The sequence below is a fragment of the Monopterus albus genome, unplaced genomic scaffold, assembly GCF_001952655.1.
Source record: "Monopterus albus unplaced genomic scaffold, M_albus_1.0 scaffold105.1, whole genome shotgun sequence".
NCBI classification, from domain to species: Eukaryota; Metazoa; Chordata; class Actinopteri; order Synbranchiformes; family Synbranchidae; genus Monopterus; species Monopterus albus.
This window is the reverse complement of record NW_018127985.1, coordinates 3231677-3247362: the sequence shown is the minus strand read 5'-3', so window position 1 is coordinate 3247362 and position 15686 is coordinate 3231677. Positions and strand designations below refer to the sequence as shown.

General features: G+C 39.5%; 1 protein-coding gene across 4 annotated transcripts in view; it reads right to left on the bottom strand.

Annotated features, from left to right (window-relative positions):
• The window catches only part of axin1 (axin 1), a 30200-nt gene extending 14872 nt beyond the window's left edge, over nucleotides 1-15328 (bottom strand). Inside the window, exons 1-4 of one of the 4 annotated variants that reach the window (XM_020610315.1) lie at nucleotides 15146-15328; nucleotides 14267-14630; nucleotides 11935-12120; nucleotides 3484-4443 (exon numbers count right to left, since the gene is read on the bottom strand). In XM_020610315.1, the coding sequence (XP_020465971.1) occupies nucleotides 3484-4370 (887 nt within the window). In that variant the 5' untranslated portion in view covers nucleotides 4371-4443; nucleotides 11935-12120; nucleotides 14267-14630; nucleotides 15146-15328. The other 3 variants (XM_020610314.1, XM_020610316.1, XM_020610317.1) reach the window with 3 other exon arrangements.
• Between the last annotated feature and the right edge of the window lie 358 nt (nucleotides 15329-15686).

Below are 15686 nucleotides of genomic sequence, written 5' to 3'. Positions count from 1 at the left end.
ATGTACAATTTCAGATCCTGCTACATGTTTATATGTAGCAGGATCTGAAGACAAGTCATTGGACAAGTGCGATGTTAACCCTGTAGATTATGGCAATAATATGAATGTAGTATTCTTCAAACTGCATTAGACTAAATCATTTTTAAATCCTGTACACCTGAGGGTAAAAAAGTAAGGGGATATTCAGACCATATCACTTAATGGAGATAATGTACTTATCGGTAGTTCAGGAGCAGGACCTGACCCGAGCTCTGTTGTCACTATTTAACCCACTCAAGCCTCCATACTTGTGCTTACACTTTTCATCATCCTCCCTTTTCTTTCTTATCTATTTTCCCTCTATTCTTTTATCTCTGCTGGGCATCTGCCGGTGCTAGAGAGCCATGCAAACTGCCTTAACCTTCTCCAAAACTGTCAAGCACGCAAGCAACCGAGTATATACAGTACAAGCATTCAACATTCTCATAGTTCATTCATTTGTCCTTAGCGAGGGCAGGTCCCTGCTTGTAAAATCTATCATGCAGAGCTGTAAATTATGCAAAGCACCAACATCAGATCAAAAGAAGAATAACTGGATCTGCAAGAATCACAAATATCCACAAAGTGAGGACAACTCATTCTTCAAAGCAGAAGAAACAATAGAGCAGTGAGACAGACACTGGTCACACTAGTAGAGATGTCTGCAATAAAAGTTAATCTCCATATTATCATAATACTCGTGTTGCATTATACAAACACTAAATTTTAATCGAAGTACAGCCTTGTAATTAGGCACACTAAACTGAACAAAACATGTTTCTTAGCATTGATCAGCAGATTTTTGCACTGCAGAGATAACACCTGGTTGATTCTATTTTGTCTTCCCACATTGGAAATGAATAGCATTTCAAAGCATAGCAACACTTCCTTTAATGCTGCTGTTCCACACAGACACATTGCACTGCCCTACCTCGCTGAGTTGGTGAGGTCGCGCAAACCTACAAGATTGCTCAGATCATCAAGCCAGTTTCTTTTAGAGGTTCCCAGGACCAGATACAAACGCTGGGCTGACTGTGCTTTTACCGTTGCAGCTCCTAAATTGTGGAATAGTTTACCTCCCAATGTTAGATCATCTACAGACTTGACAACTTTTAAATCATTGGTTAAAACATATTTATTTACTTTGGCTTTTAATACATCATATTGTCTGATGCTTCCTTCTTTTAACTACTGATTCTGTGTAATTCATGTGTTTATGTTCCTATTTAGTTTTATTCCTGTATTTTGATTTGATTTATTCATTCAAGCATGTAAAACAGTTGATATGTCAACACATGTAATTTCACACATATCCAACAATAATAATCCAATATCAATTTACTTATACCTAGTACATGCTTGAACGGAGTAGGAAGAAGTTAGACTTATCTAGTCCTACCCCATGACATCATTTTACAACTTTTAAGTCCTAAGCAATATCTCTACATAAATAATTATCCTCTACACCACACAAGTAATATACTACAGAATTATTACAGAGTGTTAACATTCTACATAATTACATTCATAGATAATTATCTTCTACGCCACACAAGTAATATACTAAAGAATTATTACAGAGTGCTAACCTTCTTACACCACACCCACAATGTTCCATCTAATTAATCATTAAACCTGTTCTTGCATGCATCTTGATTGACACATACCTTTATGCTTATCGTTTAAACTCTAGTACTATTTTTTATGTCCACCTTTAAATTATTCCATAGTTCTACACCACTTATAGAAATACAGAATCTTTTTTTGGTTGTACGTATAGCATGAATTTTTAAGTTTAACTGACCCCTTAAATTGTATCCCCCTTCCCTTTCATTAAATAACTTTTGAATTCCACCAGGTAATAAATTGTTCCTGGCTTTATACATAAACACAGCAGTCTTATATCCCACTAAATTAAAACATTTTAACAATGTAGACCGTATGAAAGCTCCATTGGTGTAGGAGAATTTGTCATCAACTATGACACCTAGAAATTTAATTTCATATACTCGTTCTATATTAGCTCCCCCAATTTTCAATTGAAGTTCATTATCTAGTCTACGATTCCCAAATACCATAAATTTAGTTTTATCCAAATTCAGAGATAGTATATTACTATCACACCATTTCTTTATCTTCTCAAGTTCCTGTGAAACCCGTCCAGAGAGTTGCTGTAGGTTTTCACCCGATGCCCATATGGTAGTGTCGTCAGCAAATAAAACCACTTTAAATTGGAAACCTTGCATATATCGTTAATGTATAATATAAATAATTTAGGTCCCAATACTGAACCCTGAGGCACTCCACATACAATGTCCAACTCACTCGATTGGTATTCACCCAACCTCACAAATTCACGCCTCTGTGTCAAATAACTTGTAATCCATTTCAGAACCATTCCTCTGATCCCATATTTTTCTAACTTATCCATTAATAATTCATGATTGATTGTGTCAAATGCTTTTTTTAGATCAATAAATATTCCCATTGTGTATTTCTTCTCATCCATAGCACTTGTAATGTCCTCCATCAGGTCAGTAATGGCCAAAGATGTCGATTGGTTCAACCTAAAACCATACTGGCAATCAGAGAGGATTTTATGTCTATCAATAAATGTGTCTAATCTGTTATTAAAGAGTTTTTTCAAGATTTTTGAAAATTGTGACAACAGAGAAACCGGTCTATAATTTGTGAAGTTGTGCTTATCACCAGATTTATACAGTGGAATAACCTTTGCTATTTTCATATTTTTGGGGAACTGCCCAAGTCGAAACGACATGTTAAAAATCTTATTTTAGTTCTTACCTGTTTTTGTAACTTACTTTCATCAACCAGACGTTTTTAAAGTGCTATACAAATAAATTTTGATTTGATTTTGACACTGCTGGCCAACACAGTCAACTCGTTTCTTGTACCAATTTGTACTGTTAGGTTGAGCTATCTCGCTGACTGAACCTCAGTATGTAGTTGAGTATTCCACCTATTATTTAGATGATGATTCTGCCTGCCAAATTTAAGGAACACACTGACTTTGAATTTAATTAGTGGAGTAGATGTGCATATTAATGTAACTGTATAATGTCAAGAAGGCAGTGTATAATCATTGCAATGTTTTTCTTCTTTTTTTAAATTTTGATCTCTTTCTCTTAAAAACCCTGCCCATGGGAAAACAGGTATGTCTCCGGTACCTGCACAAGAAACACAAAGAACATTTCTTTGGCCTTAACCAGCAAGTTCTTCTTCTTCTGAAACCTCTGATGTCTCTTTAGCACCTAATGTGCAAACATAGCTATAATCACTTCGCACAATTTCTTCTTCTTATCTCACTTGTCTCTTGTGCTACTCTTAGATTGTTTTCATTTTAAACTTGAGGCAGCATTCATGATTTCCAATTCAGCAGTTTGCAGAGAAAAGGTGTGTAGTTAGAGCTGAAGTGAAGCTTTCTAGATTACTGCAAGGATTTACCTATACTCATGACTGTCCTGGAATCTTGCAGTGCTGGCAACTTGCTGTGGTGCTGTCTCTGTTAACAGCTTCTGAGCAAGATGGTTGGGTTCACACTCAGGTTGCTCCTCTGGCTCTTGGTCACATCTCCATTCTTCATCTTCATTTAAAGTTGGTAAATAACCTGGCAGTCCCTTTCCATTCCCAGAACCAGAGTTTTGATCGCTGTACAGCTTAGGGCTCTCTCCCCCTGTTTGTGTATATTCCAAATAAATGTCGGATTTAAGGAATAAAGGGTAGGTATTTTCCTCCATCACAGTCTGTATCTCAGTCTGAGCCTGGTCAAACATTGCAGGATCAATGTGTAACTTAATCACACAGTCTTTGATGAAGGACTTGGTAGCTGGTTTGATCTGTCTGGACACAATTCCACTGTTGTCCAAGATGTATTTCTTATAGATAGCTTTTGCCAATTTTACCTTCTTCTCCTCATTACCCTCATTAGCTTCAAGTTTGCGGAAGCCACTGCATGCAAACCAGAAGTCCAATATATCTGCACAGTCCTCCTGCTTGAGGAACCTCCTAAAAAGGTGGATGCCATCCTGGTCATCCAGGAGGGAGTGAAGAGATTCTGCCCACTTTACATAGGGCGGAGTGGGGGACGCACTGCCCTCCGGCTCATAACCCAGGTCCAAGTCAGATCGCCTGGGTGTAGCCACAGATGCTTCACATTTGAGATTCTCATTCTTTGAGGAGAAGCCGAGGTTGCCATACTGACATCCTTCGCTGCACACCAGTTCACCTTCTTCCCCTGGGACTGGAGGTCTGGGGGCATCCTCAGTAAAGGTGCCTCCGAGGTCTGCTAAGTAGCCCCTTTCGTCGCTTATGCTCATAGTCCCAGCATCCATAAAACAAGTTCCTGTTGAGCCCACACGGCACAATTAGATCCAGACCTCTACTTACGCCACTGCAAAAAAACTCCTGCAAGGAAGAAGAATATATAATGAGACAGTTTCAACTAACAATCACACATCAAAGTGCAGAAAAGAAGATGAAGAACAAGAATAAATGGCCGAAGGCCACACTAGATAACTTTACTGATCACACTACACAGGCTGAAGGTGCTTTCAGTTTTCTATGACACAAACCACAAACTTGACCTTGATGGAGCATTCAGGTGCTCTTTGTAATAAACCACCATGAAGCTTCACTAGAACAGCTTGCAAACTGGTAAATAGTAGTGGTAAATTCAGGGAAACACCATGATAGCAGAGTTTATGATATTTTACAACTGGCCAACAGTACACCAGGCTAACAGTATCCACATGGTAGTAAATACCAACATGTCCAGGCTGATAACAGTGTGAGTGTAACCGGTCGCCTTTGGGTCTCTAATCTGTCCTCTTAATCCTCGCCTGTCCCTCTGGTGACTGGCCGTGCTGCGTTGTGTTTTGTTATGGGACACATGGACCGACACACTTGCTGTTCACGGGCCCTTTATTGCTGGTCACTGGTCACAGAAGAACAATGCATATAGCAGTTAGCCTCCAGTGAGTGCTTAGCTCGCTCCTAAACAAAAACACACAACAAGTTTACCCATGCGACCTAGGGTGAGTGATAAAAGTAAAATAGTCGCAAATTGATGGAGCGCTCACCTCTTTATACTTGACTCCGTGCGGGAAAGAGAGCGGGAGAGGTGCGCGACCCCTATTTATACCCGACTACCAACGAAGAAAAGCATGACTCAGTTGCGAGCCCTAGTGGAGTGGAGGCTTCCCTGACCAGGCATGTCAATTAACTTACACATGAACCAAAACATTTTACACCCTGATAACATTTTACATATAACATCCCAGTTACATTTTGTGCAATTATTATACCCCGGTTACATGAGCATAATGTCTGGTTTACAATACTATCCATCCATTATCTATACAGCTTATTCTAATGAGGGTCATGGGGGCACTGGAGCCAGTCAGCTGGCATTGAGCAAGAGGTGGGACACACCCTGAACAGGTCACCAGTTTATCACAGCGCTGACAGTCAGAGACAGACAACCATACACACTCGCACTCACTCCTACGGCAAATTTAGAGTTGCCAGTCAACCTAAGCTGCATGTCTTTGGACTGTGGGAGGAAGCCAGAGTACCCAAAGAGAACCCACACAGGCACAGGAAGAACATGCAAACTCCGCACAGAAAGGTACAGGGTCAGCCGGAGCCTGAACCCGGAACCTTCTTGCTGTGAGGCGACAGCGCTAATCACTACACCACCATTCTGCCCCAATACTGTACAATTCATGCATCATATCAATGACATCAGCTTTACTGGCCAGGTGTGTTGAACACATGAGGAATTTGACTCCTCTACAATAGCTCTCAATATACATTTACAATGCTGTTCCCTAAAGCAATGAGTGAACAAAATAAGACCGAAAGAACAAGAAAAGAAAAAGAATGTGCTTTAGAAAAAATTGAAAAATAAAGTATTTAAATATATGTGGTAGCTCAAAGCTGTTACAATTCTTGTCCTAGAACTGGCATTATGGCACGTATTTGGTGCTGATATTTTTCATCCAAGAAAGTAAACAATTAGATTGAGAACAGGTGTTCAGTGTAGCCAGATAATGCCAATTTGCTTTTCGGAAATGTGAGTACCCGCTAGCAGAGCAATGGCAGGCAGCTACGTCTTGGTCAGAGCAGAGTTGGATCAACCAATCGCCGTGCAGGATGCGAGATTTGGGCTCAACCATCAGCAACCTACGTTTAGCCATAAACCCTTTTACTGTGTAGGTATGCGTCAATGCCTATACCCAGTTGCAGACAAGTCTAATGGTATGTTATGTAAAAATGGCTTTTGCACACACCTTGACATTGTTGTGTATGTGGTGCGCTGTGCAGGTTTAGCGCAGACATCCAGGGTGCGTAACACGGAGCGGGGGTGTGCTAAGAGTTCAAATTTGTTGAACCTTGACCCCAGTTGCGCTGACCTCTGTGCATGAAGCCAATCACTTTTCCACCCTAGTTTTGCCTATACTCATATAACCCCAGGTTACAGTATTTAACAAACATTCTGAATTTCCCCAAGCTGTACAATAATAAGATCCTGTTGAGAACAGGTAATGACAGACAATCTATTTAGCCTGAGAAATATCAGCACACGCGTGCCGCTATCAAGAAAACAGTTTGTTCCTCTAAAATGTAAAATTGGTGATCTGCTGCTAGCAACATTAGCTTTGTAGCTGTGCCATTTTGTACAGAACCCCCTGAAATCTCAACATGAGTTTTGCGAATGCACAGCACAAGAACCTTGTTTTTCCTTTGTAATGTGAACATACCTTATATTGCCTGCCAGCTGTTGAAAACATGTCACTAGATTCTGCAAAGAGGGCTATTTCTTGACAGCTGTGGGCAGTACAAGCTCTGGCCAATCAAACATGGCATATATGAGATTAATTCACAACAAACACTGCTGCTTCCAGCAACATTACATTTTGTACACAATCAGTTTCTTATTTATAGTTGTGTAAACATTGTCTGGGGGTTTAAATGAATCTTGAAAAAAAAAACTAGATTTATAATTTCAAAAAGGCTGGGAGCTGGGTCTGCTCTGATTTCACACACACACACACAAATATTTTTAATGGTTGCCATCACGTTCCCTTTAGGGCACACCCACTCACTGTCTTGTCCAATATTGTTAAAAATCACTTTCCTGATTGAACAAGGACAGTAAAGACAAAACCAGCAACAACAAATTTTCTCTCCAATCCTGAAGTGTGAGCAGCACGTGCACCGTGCACAAGGCCAGGTGTACTAAACTGCAAATGATAACCATAAAATTTGGCCCATTTTTCTATAAGTACATTTCATACATAGTTTATCAGTGCTGCAGTTGAAATGCTAAGGAATTCATCAAATGGACAAACTAGCTCCTTGCTACCTGTAGGCTGTGTAATGATGCACCAGAGACGCTCTGTTAGCGCATTAAAAGGCTATTTAAATTAGCGGTTCTGTGTGCACAGGTGTCTGAATGGACGGGATTATTCTTGGAAGATTGAGGCGTGTTTTCAGCCGGTCAGAGTTCAGGAAATGTACCTTTCTAACTAACGCTGAACCAGTTTATTCTTTTGAAGTGAGCCTCTCATCATATTCATGTCTTGGCCTCTTCAGTGTGAGCAGATCAGCAGCAACGAGTGGGGGAGGGGAGACAGAAACAAACTCCCTACACACACGCACGCTCGCGCGCGTGCTCACACACACAGCAAGGCCTTTCAGCAGCCTACCGACAAGTGCACAACTTTGTCACACTATTCGCCTATTAATATCTGTGCCGTATCTGCTAACAGTTGCTGAACCAAAGGAATAACATGACGACCACTGACATTTCCCCTACCGTCAGAGGACACGGAGGGAATCCCACACCAATTTCCGAACAGACTTAGACCCCTCAAAGCGATGGCACACATCCCCCGACTACTGCAATCCCAATCTCTGAGCTGGGAGAGGAAAAAAGTGACATGTACTTAACCGATGAAAATCTTCCTGCTGCTTTCGAGTACATTGGGTATCTGAACCGACACAAGTCAAGGCGAGCGCTGAAACAGTTGCGAACTGCAGAGACTTTAAAAATAACAAAGAAGACAGACCGCTGTCCGCCTCTCCACGGCTCTGTTCCACTGTCTGTGCGGAGCTGAGGCTGCACGGCGGATGATGCACAGCGCCTCGCCTGTTCACCACGCAAACTGCCAGTGTTTAGCACATTAGATTTTTTTGTCTTCTTCTTTCTCACGCTCTCTCAAATACATGTTTTGAAAGAGAGAAGATGTCCCCTTACATTTTTTTTATTACAATCCAGACAAATGGACTACGGTAAGCATTCAAAGGTATCCGAGACCTCATAACTAATAATACTCATAATAATAATTACAAATAAAAAAATACAGGCTATGAGCTGCAGCTATGGACTGACCTGAATATCCTCTAATGGGAGAATAACTGAACCATATTCAACATAATAACCTCAGAATTACACATGTAGCCTAAATAAATATACACATAAAGGTGCATATTATATTCTGTATATAAATGATGAAGGCGTTTGTACTAATGCAAATTAGATAGATCATGTCAGATAGCCCAGATCAACATATTTTCCAGCTAGTCACCACTGCATTTCCATAAACCTAGTGGACTTGAAAGACAGGTGCGCTGATTTTTAATATCTGGTATGGCTCAAATCTCCAAAATGGTGGATCCTGGATTATGATTTCCCATAATGCAACTCAATAGCGTCATTCTGCATGGTCAATGCTTAGGTCTTTACAAAGTCATGGGTTTGTCTGCAGTGCAGGCTTTCCATTATAAACATTTATACAGTTTAATAATCTTTTCAATTATTTTTCATTCTGTGTAGTTTTACTTTTGATAGCCTGCTTTCAGTACATTTTGCTGCCATTACATATGAACTTAAGTAAGATTTTGAATGCAGAACTTTTACTTGTAATGAAATATACTTCATTGTGGTATTGTTACCTTTACCCAAGTAAATCATCTCAGTATTTGTTTAGCCACTTTTTTTTATACACCACGATTTGAGAATCTGAGGTACAAAACTCAGACAAAACTAATGTTAGAGGCCATTAGGTGCATAGTATTTGCAGTTTGGCTCTTGTTTGTGTTTGGACAACAATGTACTCGGGAGGCAGAAAGTCAGCAGGTTTTCAGTCCAACCAAAGGCCACACTAGATAACTTCACTGATCACACTACACAGGCTGAAGGTGCTTTCAGTTTTCAATGACACAAACTTGACCTTGATGGAGCATTCAGGTGCTCTTTGTAATAAACCACCATGAAGCTTCACTAGAACAGCTTGCAAACTGGTAAATAGTAGTGGTAAATTCAGGGAAACACCATGATAGCAGAGTTTATGATATTTTACAACTGGCCAACAGTACACCAGGCTAACAGTATCCACATGGTAGTAAATACCAACATGTCCAGGCTGATAACAGTGTGAGCATAATGTCTGGTTTACAATACTGTCCATCCATTATCTATACAGCTTATTCTAATGAGGGTCATGGGGGCACTGGAGCCAGTCAGCTGGCATTGAGCAAGAGGTGGGACACACCCTGAACAGGTTACCAGTTTATCACAGCGCTGACACTCAGAGACAGACAACCATACACACTCGCACTCACTCCTACGGCAAATTTAGAGTTGCCAGTCAACCTAAGCTGCATGTCTTTGGACTGTGGGAGGAAGCCAGAGTACCCAAAGAGAACCCACACAGGCACAGGAAGAACATGCAAACTCCGCACAGAAAGGTACAGGGTCAGCCGGAGCCTGAACCCGGAACCTTCTTGCTGTGAGGCGACAGCGCTAATCACTACACCACCATTCTGCCCCAATACTGTACAATTCATGCATCATATCAATGACATCAGCTTTACTGGCCAGGTGTGTTGAACACATGAGGAATTTGACTCCTCTACAATAGCTCTCAATATACATTTACAATGCTGTTCCCTAAAGCAATGAGTGAACAAAATAAGACTGAAAGAACAAGAAAAGAAAAAGAATGTGCTTTAAAAAAAAAATTGAAAAATAAAAATAAAGTATTTAAATATATGTGTATATACACAGTTTAGATTGAGTTTTCAGACATGATCACTCAAACAAAAACACTTGTCGTATATCTTCATTACAAACAACAAAAAGGACAGGCCAAATGCAGCAATAAAAGCAGATGTCAGTTTCTATGCTTCCATACCAGGTGATCGCTCAGCAATCACTCAGTTTTACTGAACGTAAGATGATAGAGATCTGACATGGAACACCATTATACCAAACCATTTAGCAGCACCAGAATGAGCAGAAATATACACTTCACACTCTGTCTCATTATATCACCTGAGTTACCCACTCAAACTTAGAAACCTTTTAAAGTATGAACAGTACACTTTGCTTACAATATTCATGCCAGTAACACAAAATATGTAAAAAGACCTAACACACTTTTCCCTCCTTGGGACAAAATGATTTTGGGCAGCAACAATTTAAGCATTCTAAATCTCACTTACTTTATTGTTTAAGTTTTTTTCTCTACAGCATTAATTTTAATTTTCTCTGAACATCAGTCTTTCTACCGAGTACTTTTTTAAAACTTTCCATTTCCACAGCATTTCCCTGTTTTAGTGCTGACAGTATTTGCTCCCAACGTCAAAGACAGCTGTCACATCACCATCCATGACTTTCAGTCATTACACTTGTTGATTTCTGGACAGTGTTACATTATAATCATGCACTATGTAAATAAACATGAAGAAGGTTTGACGATTGAAAACAGATTTTGGACTGAAGCTGTGACCATTCCTCTCTGGCAATTTACAGTCTGCAGATCAATTCAGTCTGTTTTATAGACACATAACCACTTTAATTGTATTCACAGCACATTCATGTATTTTAATGTAACTTACAAGGCATAAAGTTGTTTCATATGAGGGTGGGTGAACCTGTGCAAGAGTAAGTTACCTAATTTTTCAAGGCAAAATACACATCTAGTAACATTTATTTAAAATGTCGTGCACAAATTGAACTGCCAATTCCAAAAACTTGTCAGATATTTGATAGTCAGAAGTTAAAGTGCATTATTTAAGAGTTAGGAGATTCTTTTCACTGAACATTAATTTAGAGTAGACACTTGGTGTCACTGTGTTGTCATCACCAACAGACCAGTTACACTGCTGCAACTGTCTTTCATTTATAAAGGAGTTAAAGTTGAACCAAATATATTTGGTTTACAAATTTTCTTTCTGGCTGTGAGTCCATAGTCTTTTTTAGACATGCACTGGGACCCTGAAATTTTCTAGAGATTATCCGGGGGAGCTGCACGTGAGAACGCAAATGTCCGAGTCAGTTGACCTGGACCTTAAGCGGACTTTACCCTGCCAGCTCCCTAATACAAAGTCCGGGTGAGCTGGAGTGAGCCCATGTGAGAATGCAGCAGCGTATAGTCCTGAGTATTCATAGGGAGCTAGTGGGCATATTGATGATGTTCTGTCATGTGACTAGCATGAAACCAGAACAATACGACCATCCAGTGGTGAAGGAAGATGATCATTTACAATAAAGACACCAACAAAAATATCTAACTGGAGACACAATGTGATCAGGACCAGATTTGTCAGAGAAGGCAAGAGACTTGATTGTTTAAGACCAAATTACAAACTGGCTATGTGGCTGCATCACGTCCTGCCTCCTGCGCACATAAACCAAACAGAGCATTTCAGTAAGTGTTGTGTGCTACATGTGTGAAAGGGCGACTCTCAACACAGTCCGGACCTGATTCAGTGGACACAGTCCAGAGTCCGTGGGTGAAAATGGCTTATGCATGTCTGTGTGTGTAAACAGTTCAAATAAAGTTGATGGAAAGAATGCTGATTTACATGCAGATCAACTCGTTTTACCTTGAGTCTGATCGGCTTCCTCAAGCAGCCTCCAGTAACACGTCCATTTACTGAAGTTTCCATAGTGCAGTTATTGCACATGTTGGGCTGCAGTAATGGTGACATCCCTCTCATCCTCGTAAAATTGAAAGGCCTGGCCAAAGCATAATATCGACATAATGGTTTGTCTTTGCCATCCATTTGTTCCTGAAAAGGAAGAAATATTTCTATAGATTAATATATTAATTAGCTTTATGTATGGCAGAGGAAATGTTACTCAAACTAATGTATGATCTTATTTATTGCTGTTTTAAAAATGCCAGATGTTTGTATTAATTGTATATTCCATATAATAATAGCAAATTTAACATAATAAAGTACATTTTAAAACATTTCCTTTATAATCTATTTCATTATGATACCAATCACACAGATCAAGCTCCCAAATCTTTTATGCTATGAAGTGATAAAGCAGCATGGTGCCCTCTACTGAAACAACGTCTACCCAACGGCGACGTCCTGTAAACAACAATTTAGTGGACTGAAAATATTTCCCTTTCCCTATATCAACCTTACTAATTGCACCTGACACTGAAACTGTTACAAACACAAACATCCAGACAGAATCAAACCTGGAACAGCATCCAGCTTGACCGACATGCATGAGTTTCCATTTTACAACTACAAAAGACATGGAGACAAATGTACTATATATTGGCTCACCTTCACACATTCAATATCACTTCATTTGCATTAATAAAACATAAGAAAAATGTTTTTTTTGTTTTGTTTACATATTTTTAGGCTTTTTCCGTGGTATCCAAATATCAAATGATAATGCATTTTGACTTCGATTGGCATCCAATAATACATTCACAAACCATTTTTACAGTAAACTGAAGTAATAAAAGGTATTACTATCACAATGTTCCCTTCCTCATCATCTACAAACAAGAAGCCCTTAAGCAGCTGGCCCAGTGAAGCTGCTCAGCAGACAGAGGAACAACAGGAGACATCTCTGTTCAGCTCTGAGGTGAAAGTGAATGAATCATACCTGGCTGTTTATGAAAGCAGTGAAGCTTATGCAAAAGCTCTGTGCCATAATAGCTAAAGAAATATTGTAAAATTGTAAAAAGCCTTCAGAGAGAGATTTGTTGTTAATGCCTAAATGTGTTCATTCATCATTTATACTAATTTCTAATTACAGCAAAATGCTAATTCACCGTTGTGTAGCTTGTCAAAAGAGTTTAGAACCATGGCTCCTAAAGAACAATAAGCCCAGAATGTGAGGTCTGAAGCTACCTTTTAAAAATGATTCTCAAGTTTTAAAATAGGTTTTAATTCTTGAACATCCTGCTGCAGTTATGTGTTACCAGTGGACAACTTCATGTTTCCACATTCAGTCCTTTAAGTTGTCTTTTGTTCCACCTGTCAGTGTGGATTTAGATTCCCTTGTAGGCCTCAGCTGAAATAGGCTTATCTCTAGTGAAGACTCCCTGTTGAACAAAAGCCCATGAAGATGTTCAAATGAAGGCTCCCTTGAGCATGCACAATAGGGACTTCTATTTTATAAAACCGGCTGTCTTCAAAGAATTCACTAAAAGTTCAGAACAAAAGAAACAAATTTTAAAAGTCCTCAAACTAAAACTGGACAACTACACGAGGCTTATAGATTAAACCGAGACACTCAAAACCATTGATTTGTTTTATAAAAGATATTTAGATGAGAGGGGTTTAATAAAACTGTATCATGGATATTAAAGCTATTCAGCATTTGTGTTATGTTCTGTAAATGATCCAAAGAGTAATATCAAAACACTGTAGAGAATGTATTCTGAAGTCCTGCTGATGTCCTTTGTCCGGGTTGAATATATCATGACTAACAAGCTTTGGACTGGATTAGGCACAGAGGATTGAGCAATTTAGAGACTAGATTTATTTTGTTGGATATTTTAGCTCACAGAGAATCATATTCCCACAAGAAGGGAAAAATCTTATTAAAAAACCCTTATTTCCTATGGTGACATAATTCCAAAGACATACATTTGTAACCAAACAGCAAAGTCCATCATCAGATGTCAAACATGCGCCAGCTTGAAGAAATTCAAATGAATTTAGTGTCCAGTCTATCGAGGTCTCCGATAGTCTGGTCATGGGATGCACATTTACTGGTCAAATCAAATGATGTGCTTTGCGTTTGGTGAGAGGGAGGACACAACAAAACCAGTATGGCACTGATATGAAAAATGATAACAGACATAATAGAATGATAAACAATACAATGGAAAGTTCCTGGGAATCGTAGTTTTCATTTTCAGAGATTTAAAAGCAGACATTATATCTGCTGATTTACCTGACTGTGTGCTTCTTGGTTTGGTTGTGTTGAATTGCAGACTACTCCCACCATTTTTCTATAGATCGAGTGGAGTCCTTCGTAGTCTGCAGTAAAGACCACCGCCATCTTTAATCACAACGCAGTCCATCTGTCGATGGTTCTTCCCCTTCTACCCTTTCTTTCTCTGTTCCAGTCTCTGTTCCAGCCCTCCGTGTTTGTTGTGGGGGGTTCTTATTTCCCATCCAACATCAAACCACCATATCGACAGGCTCATGGGCCGCCCAGTAGGGGGGAAGCCTGAACATGCTGCCTTGGCTGTTGTCCCTTTCCAAGCCGCAGATTAACTGACCACGTTTATTTTTCTCAGAATGATACAGATAGCCTGAAAAAAAAAATATTTCAGCTCTCAGGCCTTTGATTTCAACAAGCCTGGCCTTAAAGCTCCTTCATGATTGTGCCTTAACATAGCTTTTCCTCAGATTTTCTGACTGATGTGATTTGAAACGCTTTTTGATTGAGGCCACATATGTGTAACTACTTGCAAATTCATAAATTCATTTACAATAGATTCTGCTCATTTAAAACTGAAAAGCTGTTTGGACATTTTTCCATATCCAGCTGTTCCATCATGTGAAATGTAAAAAAAAGAAGAAAAAACATCCTCCTGTTAAGCAAGACAGCTGGAATTCTTTGATCTCACCAATTGAAATTACATTTGAGCAGCTTCGGATACATTTATAAGTACAAGCAGAGTGTCTGTCCGCTTTCATCCAACTAATGCATTTCATTTCTCCTCCTGGTCCCTTTTTGCCTTTAAAGCTTGAATGCAAAGGCGTAGCTTGTTTACTGTTACTGTTTTGTTCCGCCAAACTCTTTCAAAATGGTAGATGTTCTTACCTTCCTCTCCTGCTGCGTGGCTCGTCGGATCTTGTTTCTCTGGTCCACCATGACTGGGTGCAGTCCCAAGGCTACCACCCTGGAATACTTTCTCATGTTCACAAACCTGTTTTCTGATTCTTACTATTGTGTTGATGAAAGATGAGCATCTTTACTTTACATTGCAGCTTCAGCCGTGCGACCCTATTGGAGGAAACAATGACCAGATGATTGCCTGCACAATTGTATTGTAGCTATGGTAACGGACCCAACAGGCATGAGTGATGTGCCTCTAATTGCTCTGTACATTCAGTATTAAGCAACAGAAACAAAAACATAAATTAAGCAGTGCCAAATCAGACATGTTATGCATTTCAGCTGCGAAAGCTTTTCAACTGTCTCAAAGTTATTTTATTAAAACTTACATCCATCTACTGTATGAAGTTGCGAGAACAGCGCAGTGAATGAGGAGATGAGTGCAAAGAAAGGAGGAGAAAGATGGATGAAAAGAAATTTTAAAGAAAGGGGGAGAGATGATATTGCCTTTGTTATGTTGCTTTAT